Source organism: Cinclus cinclus, chromosome 2 (genome assembly GCF_963662255.1).
Source record: "Cinclus cinclus chromosome 2, bCinCin1.1, whole genome shotgun sequence".
In the NCBI taxonomy this organism is placed as follows: Eukaryota; Metazoa; Chordata; class Aves; order Passeriformes; family Cinclidae; genus Cinclus; species Cinclus cinclus.
The window spans coordinates 97718602-97732965 of record NC_085047.1 but is presented as its reverse complement, the minus strand read 5'-3'; the positions used below and the strand labels follow the sequence as shown (position 1 = coordinate 97732965).

The following is a 14364-nucleotide window of genomic DNA, read 5'->3' as shown; positions in this document are numbered from 1 at the left end:
ACTATATTATCCATAATAATTTTGATTTCTGCAAATTAGGCTTCAGCTTCAACAACCAATTGAGTAAACTTTTAAGGGCTCTTGAAGACTTAATACAGACTATACTGACTTAGCTTTTCTTCACTTTCACTTTCCTATTATCTTAAATATAGGGGAAAGATTTTAGTAGTTTTTGTAAAACCCCATTTTGCCAATCTTCTGCAAACTCCATTCAATCATTTGAAATAACACTAATGATCCAGTGGTGAAAGATTTGTTCTTGAGAAAGTAAGAATAGGATACGGATAGATAATGTAGCTGGTGAACAATATAATCTTCCGTAGGTGAAAACAATTAATAAAGAAAAACAGTTGCTTGCCTGACTGATATGTTTCTGCTGAACTAGTTGTTGAATTACCCCTTACAATTACAAGATTAAGATAATACATATTTGTTTCCTCATGGGGAAGAAAAAGGAGGAGACAGTCATTAGAGAAGAAACCATAATCTCTCTTTCTCCTCAATGATTTTTTTTGTGTCTGACAAAATTTATTTGAATCTTGACTTGAATTCTTGCTGCACAATAAACAAAATGTTTGCCAACAGATGCTGACATCTTACATTTTCATCTGTAAATGCGCTCACTGGACTATTTACATGACTGCCCTTTAATAGATTACAATAATTTTATACACACTGATTTACAAACTCACTGATTACTTGTCACTCTTAAGTAATACACGTAGAAAAGTAACACACAGGGAAGCACCTACAGTAGCCCTTACTGGGATTCAGATGTAGCAAGAATGGCCTTTGCTTTGCTGTAACATACTTAACAGTATGTATCTGAACAGAATCATAGAATAGCTTGGGTTGGAAAGGACCTTAAAGGTCATACAGCTCCAACATCCCTGCTGTGGGCAAGGACATCTTTCACTAGCCAAGGCTGCTCAGGGCCCTGTTCAACTTGACTCAAAACCATGATGAGAACAATATAAATCTTAATGGTGACAACAGGCATATTTTCAGTTATTCTCTCATTTTAGGGAAAGTCTTGAAGGTGGGTAAGTGCAGGCCCCTACAACCTGACCTGATACAGGTGCTTCAGAGCTGGAACTTTCTAACTGTGTAGCTCCAATTTCAGGCACAGGGCAAAATGTTAAGTAGCAGCAAATTGAGACAGCTTCCTAACACTGGTTTGTTATTACAACTGCATCAAAGTGCAGCTTGTTGTGAATTTCAAATGTCAATGGCCCAATGACAAACCAACACAAATCTTATACATGGTATCGAGTCATAAAAAAAAACAAAACACACAGAATGTTTGACTAAAACCGGAAGTTTCCAAACTACACACTGCAAAAAATACAGCCTTTTCTCTATTTTATATTCCTTTGTTCTCACCCATGCTGTTCACATGCTACATTCAGGTACAGAGGAAAAAGCACTAGCTTCTTTGTATTAATATTTATTACAGATGTTTTTCAGTCAGAAATATCTATCCAAAAAATCTTGTAATGCAGCACTTGCTTATCTGTCACACTTCATTCCCTCTCAAAGCACCATGTCTTTAAGGTTGGCAGGGCAAAACCACTGTCTTTTCCTATATCCCGTCTTTGTTTCCACTGGCAGTTCAAGGAGAACAGGGACAGTTTGTGGCTGTTCATACAATCTCTACAGAAAACCTGCACCCCAGCCACATTCAGAAATTGCATGCACCCATTTCAACACATACATGATGCCTCAACTCATATGATCTAGGCAAAAGCCACTGAAATCACTCTCGAGTGACCTCTGTGGATTTTTGATCAGGCTTCTCATGTCTTTTGAATAGGTTTTGAATAACCTATCTGCTTGCTAGGAGGTGTCAGGGAACAAAGTTTTAATCTGTGCTGTAGGTTTTCCCTGCCAAATTCGGCTATGACCTTAAAAAGACTGTAAGCACAGGTGCCTTTTCTTGTTTGCTGCAAGAACCTGTATATCCTGGATTTGTTGGCTGGGGTAGCAGAAACACCACAAATATCCATGTAAGCAGCGCAGAGAACGCCTCCCTACCACAGCTAAAAAAACTGAAACACATCTCCATCTCAGAGCTTTCTGTCTCTCTGCTGGGATGGGGCAAAGTATGAGGAATACAATTAAACCAGATGAGGAGAAGCTGGGGAGTGCTGCTCAGCACGTCCCAGCGTGTGGTGGCGGCGGCGGTGGCAGAGGCGACAGCAGCGGCGGTGGCAGCAGTGATGGCAGGGGTGGTGGCAGCAGTGATGGCAGTGGTGGCAGCGGTGGTAGCAGCAGTGGTACTCACTTCATTGATGCTGATCTCAGCCTCCACATACTGGAGCCCCTTCTGGAGGATGGAGATGAGTGCGGCAGGTGGCACTAGTGTTCCGTTGATGTTGGACTGGCTGATGTGGCTCTCGATACCGAAGGTAAAGGCCGAATGGGAGAAACCTGAGAGCAGGAAAAAGAAGCCATGATATGAAATCTAAATGCACCAGTCAGATACACCTTCATGGTCTAAAAATAATTCTGTCCCGAGATCTAAGAGATGCTGCCGTGTAAGCAGAAGGATGTGGGCTGGCTGCTCGGCGCCGGGGGGGTCAACCTGAGCCACCCTGACCACCCATGCCCCCTGCACATAAAGGGGAAGCTATATAAAAATGGAAATGCATGCAGAAAAAAAACCTGCACTAACTGAAACCCCCCCCCCCCTCACCCCCCCGAAAAAAAACCCCAAAACACGTCAACACCAATGATTGCCACAACGGCAGGTCCAGCTAAAAAAAGTGCCTAAAACCTCCATTTCCCTTGCTGAATTTCAGTGTTGGGTGTTTGCTAAAGCTGCACACTTAAATCCCTACCAGCATGCAAGCTGTGTAAAATCAAGGCATAGATGCAGCTGACACAGGGGAGCCATTCCCTTACTCTAGGGAAGAGATTTCAAATCCCCTGCTTATTTACTGCTTAGTACAATACGATGGGCAGAACACTGCTGTTAAAATGTGAAACTACAAAAAGGCCACTCCTGTAAACCTATTTTCTGTATGTGAACAGCAATAGCAAAAGTAATTAACTGGGACCTGTCACACAGCAGACGACAAGCCAGCGAGATGGCCTGTACTTCTGCCAGAAGTCTTTCTCTTCCCTGTTTCATTTTTTGTCATTGTCTGAGTAAGTAAGTGGCAACGAAGGTGACAACACTGAAAATTAAAGCATTTTAGTCGACAAAATTTAAAGAGTGCTGCCTTAAATTCAGGCTGAAGCTGCTCAGAACTGTTGCTGGGTATGGAGGCGAGTGCTGCAGAGAGACTGTACAGAGGGGCAGCTGCGGGAGGGGGGAGGGGGAACAGGATGTAGATATAACTGTAGGAACCCATTTATCATCACACTGTCTCCAGAGCATTAATCTAACATTAAAAGCCTTGGGGAAACCACCCATGCACTGTCGCAAACAGAAAGAGCCCTCATGGTCTCTACCAACAGACAAGAAAAAAAACAAAAAACAAAACACAAACCCCCCCAATAAAGAAAAAGAAAGCAGCTTCAAATGAAAATACTTCCGTTAAATATAGCTGTGCCTCTTCCCCTTGTCAACACTAGTTTCATTTATAGTTTTGTCCGTTAAGGGATTTCCCCTGTATCACTGCAATGTCCAATTATGTGCAAGCTGGGGATGTGATTTTGGGCTTGCTTGACAGTAGAGCTTTCTTTCTCTCTTTTCAAGATGTTTTTTTTCCAGTTAGCTCAATTATTAACACAGATAGCTAGCAAAAACAAGCTGAGAAACAGAATGCCTCCCACATTTGAAACCAAAGTATGTGTTTCTCTGATTCTCCCCTTCCCCCCACACATTTTATTTTGCTGCTGCTTTTCCCTTTTTCCTGGTAACAGCTTCCACTCTCTCTCCTCCCAACCCTAATTTCCCTTCCTGGCACTCTTCCAGTTTTGGGAGATGCTTTGGACACTTTTTAGGAAATGGCAGATCTATCTATGAACAGAATTCCATAGGATTAAAATACATAAAAAAAGGACAGAGAAAAAAAAAACACTGAAAAACTGCAGTACCATTTATGTAATCCCTAGTCCAATTTCTTATTTTGTATTGCTCCTTATGTCCTGGTCCAGTTTATGAGCTGCTGGACCTCTTGATGCAAAATAGACTGTGAGATCTGCAGGGCAGTGTTTTTCCCTGGTTATTAGTTTTGTAGGACATCAAAGCACATTACTGGGAACCACAATGAGAAAAGAAGAAATCAAGCACTGAGCATACACAGTCTGCACCTGAGTGGTCTAGGGCCTAATCACTGAACACTGACATCTCTATGTGTACCTATAAATACATGGCATAAAACTAACCAGAATTAGAGAATCACATCCCTCTTAATTTATATTTATGTGTATTTGGATTAATCAACAATGATAAGGCAACCTTCTTAAAACAGAACGAACTTAAAAATACATGACAGATAAATTGGTAAATCTACATAACAATGAGAAAACTGAGCTGCTGTCCAAGAGCACTAAGAGTGACTGCTAAAAAACCCAGCAGTTAGGTTGCAAGTCAACAGCTCAGAAAATTGTAACATGGCCTCTGATTAAAACAACAGGTGGATGGCACAAAAATGGCAACCAACAAACACGGAGGGAAAAAGTAAAAAAGTGGAAAACCATGACTGTGGATCTATGGCAGACATAATCCTAAACTTGATGTCTGACATCTCATTATTGCATTTTGTATCTTACAGACTTCTTAGCTGGCTGCTGGCATATCTCAAGCTCCATCTTTGCCAGGAGACAGATGATTGTGCACACAGCTAAGCCTCTTTGTTCAGTCCTGATCCCCAGGAAGCAACACATCTCATCCCACAGCATGTGAGAGAAGAAACTTCTCAGTACAAAACTCAGCCATGTTTTTGCAAAGAAACTTGTTGCTGAGATTGTCTGGATGCTGAGAAATTATTACCAAAGCACCTGTTAGATGAGGAAACACATAACTCCTGGTATACTGTCACTGAGGAGCAATCTCACTCACACACCTCTAGCAGCTGTGAGAAACTGTCCTCTTATTTTATCAGACAAGATCTGATTAACAAAAATCAATGGAGCAAAACTGTTTAAGTGGGTGCTGCCGGACATGCTGCTGCTCCTCACCCCCATTGAAAAAATCTGCCCATACAATAGTAGTTAAAAAAAACCAAACAAAACAAACCCAACAGAAACATGCCAATCAGTCCTCCAACAGACAGCTAATTCCCTCCAGATTTCTTGTATTACTACCACAGCAGTTATATAAGGCTCATATGAAAATAAACTGGTTTTAAAACTACCTCACACAGTTAACAAAATCCTCAATGAAGCTGTACCTACATCAGGTTTCTGGTAACAATGAAGAATCACCTGAGCTTCACTTTTATAGTCACCAGATGTCATCAGTTCTCTTCAGGGCTCTGCATTCAAGTACACTAAATTACATAGCAAAGTTGCAGCTCCATTGCTCAGTCTTATGAAAAGGCGATTTCCATTAAACAAAGGCAATTTTTAAAAAATGTTAGCTCGTTAACCTGGCCCTCTCCTTCTAAGATCATGAAACTGCACTGGGGACACAACACTGAGACATAAGCACCACCTTCACTCCCAGTCTGTCAAGGCAGTTGGGGAGCGTGAGCAGAGACAGAAGGTGCTCTGCAAGTGGGGATCTGAAGGAAGGATGTGGTGGGGATGACGTGAAATTACAGTAGACACAAACTGAAAATGCCGTGGCAGCAGTGAAATGAATGAAAGTTGCGAATCCGTGTCCCTATGCGTTCTTCCTCAAAAATTCTGTCACTCTGGTGACTGCAAAAATCACTCTATAAAACAATATTTTCTGTTCAAATAGAACCAGTAAGCAAAATCTTAGTGCAATAAACTATTCAAAGACCCATGCAGTGAGACTAAAAGCTTTTAGGGTTCAAAGTATAAACACAAAGGGCTGAAGAGGAGAAAGCATTGCCACACATTGAATAGGTTTCATATCAATGAACCAGTTCCTTTTGCTGTGACATGACCAGTGCCCTAAAAGGCATCTTTCAGCAGACTTAAGAGAATTGCTCCCAGGTTTTTTCTGCCTTGAAAAAGATGGGAAAACAAAATCCATCAAGCTATGCATAATCTACAAATACATTATCATATATGAAAAATACACCCAAATGGACAGTGCAGATCTCGGGAAGATCTTGGAATGAAAGGAGGTGACTTATCAACTGTGGAATAGCTGAAGTATTTTACAGAGCATAAAAGCAGCGAGAAAACAATGAATGAAGAAAACAATTACTTAAATGACCCCCAATCTCAAAAATTGTTACACAAGTCAAAAACAGACTTGAAATCTGACTGAAATTCCTAATCGAGAGATTCCCACACGTTTTTTGTACTGACAGTGGTAACAGGTCCCAGTTCTGTGCTATATTTTTTCCCACACTGAGGTGTCGGTATATACTCTCATTGGTACATACACAGCCATTTGGGAATTCTTGCCCTAGGCAGTGCCAAAAAATGCATATGTAGGACTGTGTTTTGCAAAATTTCACTGATAGGTTTTGCTATAACTGCAAAAATGGAGATGATGGGGGATTTTTCCTTTGGCTGCTCCTTTTTCAGTTAAAAATGACTTCCCTTTGAAACTAAATTTGTCATTGATCATAAAATGACAAGGTTTTATTTAATGAACATAATGATACTTGTTGTGTGCTTGTTTGATGTGAAGGCTACATAGTTTTAATTGTTTACAATATACCTGGCTCACATCAGAAATGCCTGTCAAACACAGGCGTAAGAAAGGCAACGGGGGAGCCACACAGCCTAGGGAATGACTTTTCTTCTCCAGAGATGTCTCTCACCTCTTCTGGGAGCACAGCACTCCTCCTTTTAGACTTGCAACTGGGGTGATGCTGAGTATTCCCCATGCTGGATTATCTGGCACTCATAGCTCCAGCTAAAATTGACATCCTACCAAGTGTTCCTTTCATTTCCCAATCACTTTAGCACCACAAAAAGCATGTCTTTGTAAAACAGCAACCTTGAATTGCAGCAGCTGCAGTACCTACTGCTGTATTTGTACAGGTGAGGGCAATGACAAAGAGGGGTCTATGGAACCAAGGACTTTTGAGCTGTTTCAGTCCTTGCTGCTTACTCGGGGTTACTTTGGGGATGAGCAATAGAGAAGTGATCTGTTGAACAAAGCTTTCTGTTTGTGAGCTAAGTGGACTTCGTTTTCCCTGGTTAACCTAAACAGTTTGCTGTACAAATAACTTTTAAAATGCAGGTGTTTTTCAGTTATTTGCAAATTACTCGGTTCAATTACTCACACTATAAGATCCTTCCTTCACTGAAACATTTGCTACTGTACAGTGAAACAGAGAATGAAGAATTATGAACATCAAACTGCCTTTTACACACACCTTGGGCATCTTGATGAGGAACAGTGTCTCTCCCAACACTGAGTACATGTAACAAGCCATTCCTACAAATCTTTGTATAACTGATGCTCAGTGTGGCCGTCTTTTCTGGAAAATAGTGGGATTTCATTTGGAGATCTGTGTCATTTCCTTCAATAAACTCTCCTATTTCTTTAACTCAAGCAGTCCAGACTGAGGTTTGTATATACAGAGATCTTAAGTTCAATTTCTGGAAATCACTAAATTAGCAGTGTTATTACTTTAAAATACAGAGAGAAGAAAAACACAATCCCTTTTTTTCTCCAACAATTTAAACATCTCCGCATGGAAATAACCAGAACTTCTTGTTTAATTCATTTCTCTGACGTATTCTTTTTTGAAATTTCCTACACAAGCTCTTCCAATCCTCACCTCTGAAGTAACACAGTATTCCCCTTCAAAGTATTTGACAGGTAGAGGAGACAAAAATGAGCAAGGCTTTAGAAATTATTAAAACAAGCAGCTCAGCAGAATCAAGCTACAGCTGCTATAATGAGATCCACCAGCAGTCTCAAGATTTCTGGCTGCACAAGTGCCTGTTTTCTTTAAGGTAACTCTTGCACCTGGCACTACTGCTGAGACTTTGACCAAAGTACAATTCATAAAAGAATGGAAGGCCTGTAAGAGCTGATTACAGCTATACAGGCTGCAGGGGGAAAAAAAAATTGCGAGGGGCAAAGAAGTCATCTTTACGACTATAAATGAGTATATTGGCATAATTCCTGGGAGACATCAAGTAGAAACATTCCACTGCACCATGAAGTGATAAAAAAAAATCAAAAGAAAATCATGCACAGAAGGAGCAGACATCCACGCACAATCCCAAGCTGATTTACCGTGTCACTAAACCCAAGTAACTCCAAAGCTGCCTGCACAACTGCTTGCCAAAGGAACCAGATGCAAGTGGTGGAAAAACATTCACCCCAAGTTTGACATCTGGGTCCTGGGAGTGCCATGTAAGTGGGAAGGCAAGAAAGGCAGAGTGGCGCAATGTGGTGTCCCGAAATAAATTAGAGCCCCATCACAGCAGTTAAAAAAAAAACCAGTCCACAAAAAACCCCCAGTGAAATACGACCATGAACAAAATAATTTCCTCCAAAAACTAATGATGTGCAAATAATACAGTCAATGTTAAATGAAGACTTTTGTAGGTCTAGATTTATCAGTGTAGAGAAACAAGGCACATGTATCGTTAAGAGCAGATTTGAATGCAATGTCTGTATGCAAAACCAGAAGCAAACAACTTAAGTTAGAACAACTGTATTTTCTTAATTCGGGGCCTAGCACATACTAATCCAGTTCCTGAAGCAAGTGATGTAATTTCTTGCCATTGCCTGAGAGAATACTGTGATGCTCTTCATGTACTCGACTGCAGCTGCCATCTTAGTCTAGTATCTTCTCTTCTGTATGATGCACTGCGCGAGAACTGAGAACACAACATGGATCCCTATCCTTCCTTATCCTTAGATTTTTGTCCAAACTGTATTACGTATCCATAAAAATATGGTCATAAACTCCCAGTGTACATATATGCAAAGGCTTCACAAAAAGGACAACTGTTTTTTTTAAAATATGTTTGGTCACTGTAAGTGTCTGGTGCCTTAAGACACTGGAAAGATTCTACTAACAAGCACAAAAAAATAACGGTGGACAAGAATCCTACACCAGATCTTGTTTATTATTCGCAACAGACTGAGATTCTTCTCTTGGTTGAGGTTTATGTTTCTCAGTAATACGTGCTAGAGTACCTCTCTGTTTTTGGCAGTGTCTGCTTATTTTGAAGAGTTACCTTTGCAATTACATAAAGGGCTTAACAAGGACACATTAGCAATTTAAAGTAGAGAACTGCAGTTGAAATATATTTTTAGAAAAATCAGCTGAACAATAGGGCTTGCACATTTGTTTCAAGATCAGGATTGCTAAATAATTAAAATTATTTCCAGAACCCTGGGAAATGTGTTCACTATTACAAGCTCTCTCACAGTCACTGGGAAATACAAAGAAAGGATTCCTAGCTGTAGGTAAAATTACAGTATGTCTAGTTACCCAAAGTTTTGTAGAAGTGATTTTTCACTAATATTAAATGTTACGTCCTTTTTTCTTGGATATTGGACCTGTTCACCTTCTGCCAAGAATTCAGAGTAAATGTCTGCTACCCAAAATTATTTTATTATGTGCCAAAGAATGGTTTTGGCAGGTATTGTTTTTTCTTTTTCATGTGGGAAAGTATGTTGGAAAAGATTAATACAACTTGGAAATGATCTTTTGATGAGTGGTGCTTGGCACTCACTGTTTAAGCCTTTCTGAGGGCTACAAATTAACAAAGAGAGAAATACGACACAGACAGAAAACAGAGCACAAGCAATGGAAAGAGGAACTTATAAAAATCTCTTGGAAACAAGGTCTGAAATAATCCCCTTTTTCACTCACTCTGTAAATGAGAATGACAATTGCAAATAAATATTAATACAGCTCTAGCAATTTATTGCAACTAAGAGCAAAATTTGAAATAACTTATGAAGGCCACAAGGATGAAAATAATCTTTTCCTTCTCAATTAATGGGATGCTGTTATCTTTTAGTCCTGTCTGTGCAACCAAACATCCAAAGAAAGAGACATGCATAATTTTAAGGATGTTGTTTATAGAACAGACTTTCACAGTTGTATATACTTTCCTGAAGCAATGTTATTCTCTCTGCTCTAACATACACCTGTAACTGGTGGCAAGCAGGACACCACAGATGACACTCAGGGGACATTCAGGAACCTAACACCAGGAAGGTTTCTGTGGATGGCGACTACAAACGGAGCCCCAACACAGGACGGGTGTGAGGAGGGGTGGTCTGTAAGTGCTGTGGCTGTGCAGGCACAACATTCTCAGCATTGAGGTTATTAGCAAAACTTGCAAATCTTCACTGGGCCCGGAGACTCAAACTGAAAAGCACTGAAGTGAGAAATGTGTAGGACTGCACTGGTTTTACCAGCAAAGTCATCTTGACCTTTAGACATCTGCCTTCTACCCAACGTGCTATTTTCTTAATACCCTAAAATTACAGTGTTTTTGCAAGCTTTAAAAAACAGGACATGAAGTGATCAGAACCAAAATTTGTGCCATGGAATAAATTTGTAAAGGTGTAATTGTTTATGTTTGTATAACTTAAAAATCACTGTGTTTGCTCAATGTCCAAGATCCAACACTGTACGGCAACTTTCAGGCCAAAGAAAAATTGAAATAGCCAAGTTTAGAAAACTTGAAGAGACCTAGAAGGAAATATGAGGTAAGCAGGCTTTCGCAAATGGCAAAACCCCAAAATACTCAGTGTATTTATTTCCTTCACATGAACTTAAAAATTCTGCACCAATTATGAAACAGGATAAATAGAATGAAATTTTCAAACAGACCTCTTGAGCTGCACCACAAAACATTCAAAAATATTGTTTATACATTCGTATATAAAGAGATATCTGGTCACAAAAGTCACAAGTCTGTGCATATAAAGCCATAAAAATGGGTCTCATACAGACTATTAAATTATTTTGAAAATTTACCAGAACAAAGTAGGACAAACCCAATAACCTCTTTGCCTGTGAAAATATTTTTCCCTCACCATCACAGAATTTGGATTTTGTGAAGCCAACCATCAAATACTGCTAGTACGTATTCACTACTCTATGAAAAAAGTGTCCAGTTTGGTTTTGACTTGCACAGGCACTCAGCTTCATCCTTTCCAAGATCTGTAGCTTTGTTAAGTTTAAACAAAAATTTGCAGCCCAACAAAACTTGCTGCCTTCTAATGGTGACCCTGATTTTCTTAAAACGTATTTCTTGTTTACAAAGAGAACAAATCATTACTAGTGGAGAGAGAAACTGTGCATAATAATACAGTTCTTCTTTTAGAAAAGGATTTGTCTTTTCAGCATAATCCATTCTCAAACAATGAGGTATAATTTCAAATTCAGAGTGAGGCCCACTGTTTCTGGAATCATAGTCACTACCTTCCCAGTTTAAAAACAAATACAGAGAAGTAGAGGAGTTATTAAAAAAAAAGGAGTCATGGTTTTATTAAAATCCCTTATATACCCTTTTGATAATACACTATTTTACTACAAAAATATTATGCTGGAGGCATTATATATATATATATATATCACACTATATGAAATGAGTTGTTACAGATAGTTTCATGTCATATAGGAACATTCATTCTGAGGTGACCTTTTTGAAATACTTTGATTTAAAGCAAACCATTTTTGGGGTCAAATTTCATAAGTGTTCTTATCCAATGGTCACATTAACACGCATTACACTCTTAGAACAACACTGTGGCCTTATTTATCTAAAATAATTCATGAAAACTCTTGTAACTTTTGGTTCTATGGTTCTTGGCTGGTTTTACAGCCAACTTGCAATAAATCAAAGATCTGGATCAAAACCTTAAGTTATTTTATTTTAATTGAGTAGGCTGTCCCTAGAAAGGATAATACATCATATAAATAGGACTGCATACCCACAAATCAAGTCTGTGCTAAACCATGAGAATTAAAAGTAGAGTTTGTTTTGCTCTGAAGTCTCACTACTGTACAGCTGAAAAGCTGAAAGAATCCCTGCCTTCAGTCTTAACACCAGTTCCTGAAAAATACAGTTAGCATCTCATTCATCTTGCTTTTAGGGATATATATTCACCCATAAATTCATAAAGAGTACTCTGAAATAACTGAAGAAGAATGTTAAATATTGTGCCAGCAGCCATGTAATACCTTTTACTCAGAGGATTTCAATACATTTTAGGACTATAAACATTCAACATCTGCTTTGAGGTACTGTTCATAATATTAACTTTGCTTTCAAATGGGAAAATTGAGGGACAGAAACCTTAGGGTGAGGTATAAACACTCAGTTTTTTTCCGTATGCCCTTGCAACATGCATCACTTTATTTATTCAGTAGTACTGGTCAGCAGCCTGTCACAGCAGCACAGAAGGAGCTGTGCAAAGATAAGGTCAGCAGTGCCCTTACCCCCGTGCAGCTGAGGTTGGTCTGTGAGCTACAGCCACTCTGTGCTGCAGGCAGGACACACGAGGCTCAAGAGACCCTGGAAACACGCATGTCGACACAAATAATGCAGCCACAGATTGTTACTGAATCACCACTAAAATGTGTGTTTTATCTTTGCCTGGCAGGCTGTCATTTCAAGGAGGCATTTTTCCCTCAGCAAACAAAAGGTCTCCATCATCCCTGCCTTGAGAGCGCAGCTGCGTACAGAGCCTTGGGAACATTGCAGTGACTGCCCTGCAGACCTTTCTGCACAGGTTGTTTAAAGGATCTTTGAGGCTCTCCAGTGGTGAACAGAAGGTTGGACTATTTGAATATGAGCCAGCAGTATGTCCTTGCAGCATGGAAAGCCAAGAGCATCCTGAGCTGTACTACAAAAAGCACTGCCAGAAGGTCAGTGGAAGAGATCCTCGCCATCTACTCAGCAGTGGTGAGACAAGCCTGGAGTGCTGTATCCAAGTCTGGGCTCCCCAGCATGAGAGAGACAGGGATGCACTGCAGAGAGCCCAGTGAGAGACCAAAAAGATCATCTATGGACTGGTGCATCAGCCATACAAGGAGAGGCTGAGAGCTGGGACTGCTCAGCCTAGGGAAGAGATGGCTCACAGAGAATCTTATCCATGCACAAAAATACCTGAGGGAGGTGCAAAGAGAATGGACACTTTTTCCAGTAGTGCCCTGTGATAGGAAGCAATCGGCATAAAATGAAACATGTGAAATTCCAGTGAAACAAAATATACCTTTTTTTTGCTGTGGGGGTAAAGTATAAAAGTATTGGAACTGGCTGTCCAGTGAGGTTGTGGACTCTTGATCCACAGGAGATATTCAAAACCCAACTGGACACAGCCCTGGGCAACCAGCTGCAGCTGCCGCTGCTGTGAACAGGGGAGATGTATTAGGTGATCTGCAATGGCCCCTGCCAACCTGAACTATTCTCTGATTCTGTCATCTCCTGAGATACTCTCCAGACCGAGCCCTCCTACGATCCTAATGAGCCAAACTGCAAGAAAACATAAAAAAAGGCAAAAGAAAAATCATTATCCAATGACTCTGCTATTAGTACACACTATTGCTTTTACTGCCACACTGGACAATTGCCTTTATTGACCAAGTGATTCATTCTTCTAATGAATTATTCTTCAAGGTATACATTTTAATAATTTAAGAAAAAAAATTCCTCTTCTTCCTCGCAGCAGTCTTCCTACACAAAGGAAGCAGTTAGCTTTGAAGCAAATTTAGCTGACCTACATATGCCAATCTTTCATGCTTTGCTTAATCTGAATTATTTTCAACATTCACGTCTCTCGTCTGTGACTCAGGGACTCTGTGCCATACACAGTTGTTCAAAAATACTCCAAACATATCTCATGCAAGCAAAGTATGGACTTCAGAGAAAAATTACACAGGCTTATATAAGTAAAGACTGTTGCATCAGGCACCAATTCAAAAGAATAGAATACTGATCTTCAGTTCTACTGCCTGAGAACTTACACAAGCAAACTGTGATATTTACAGTTGCTGTAAAATTTCTGTGTTGAAAAAGAGAATTATTCAATAAAAAGGCAATTTCCTTCCAATTTTGTTGCTTCCTTTTCAAAAAATTACTAATGTCATTGGGAAAAAAAGTAATTTAGTACTATTCCAACTAGCTGCATTTAGTTTCATCACAAGGATGAAATCCCAGAAATACCATAATAGCCACATTTTGGATTCTCTCATATTTTCCAAAGGCAAAATGACAGCAAAATGTCTTGGATGTGGTTAACAGGAAAGGCCCATATTTGCATATGCCTAACTACAAAGAATTTTATGATTCACAGAAACTTTGCTCTATGCCCTTGAATCGATGCTTTAAACC

The 14364-nt window shown here is 39.8% G+C and overlaps 1 protein-coding gene across 5 annotated transcripts in view; it reads right to left on the bottom strand.

Moving 5' to 3' along the window:
* TBL1X (transducin beta like 1 X-linked) overlaps positions 1–14364 on the bottom strand; it is a 191162-nt gene that overhangs the window by 34052 nt on the left and 142746 nt on the right. For all 5 annotated transcript variants that reach the window (XM_062488009.1, XM_062488013.1, XM_062488012.1 and 2 more), the window contains one exon: positions 2285–2430. In XM_062488009.1, coding sequence (XP_062343993.1) covers positions 2285–2430 — 146 coding nt within the window. The remainder of the gene's footprint in view (positions 1–2284; positions 2431–14364) is intronic.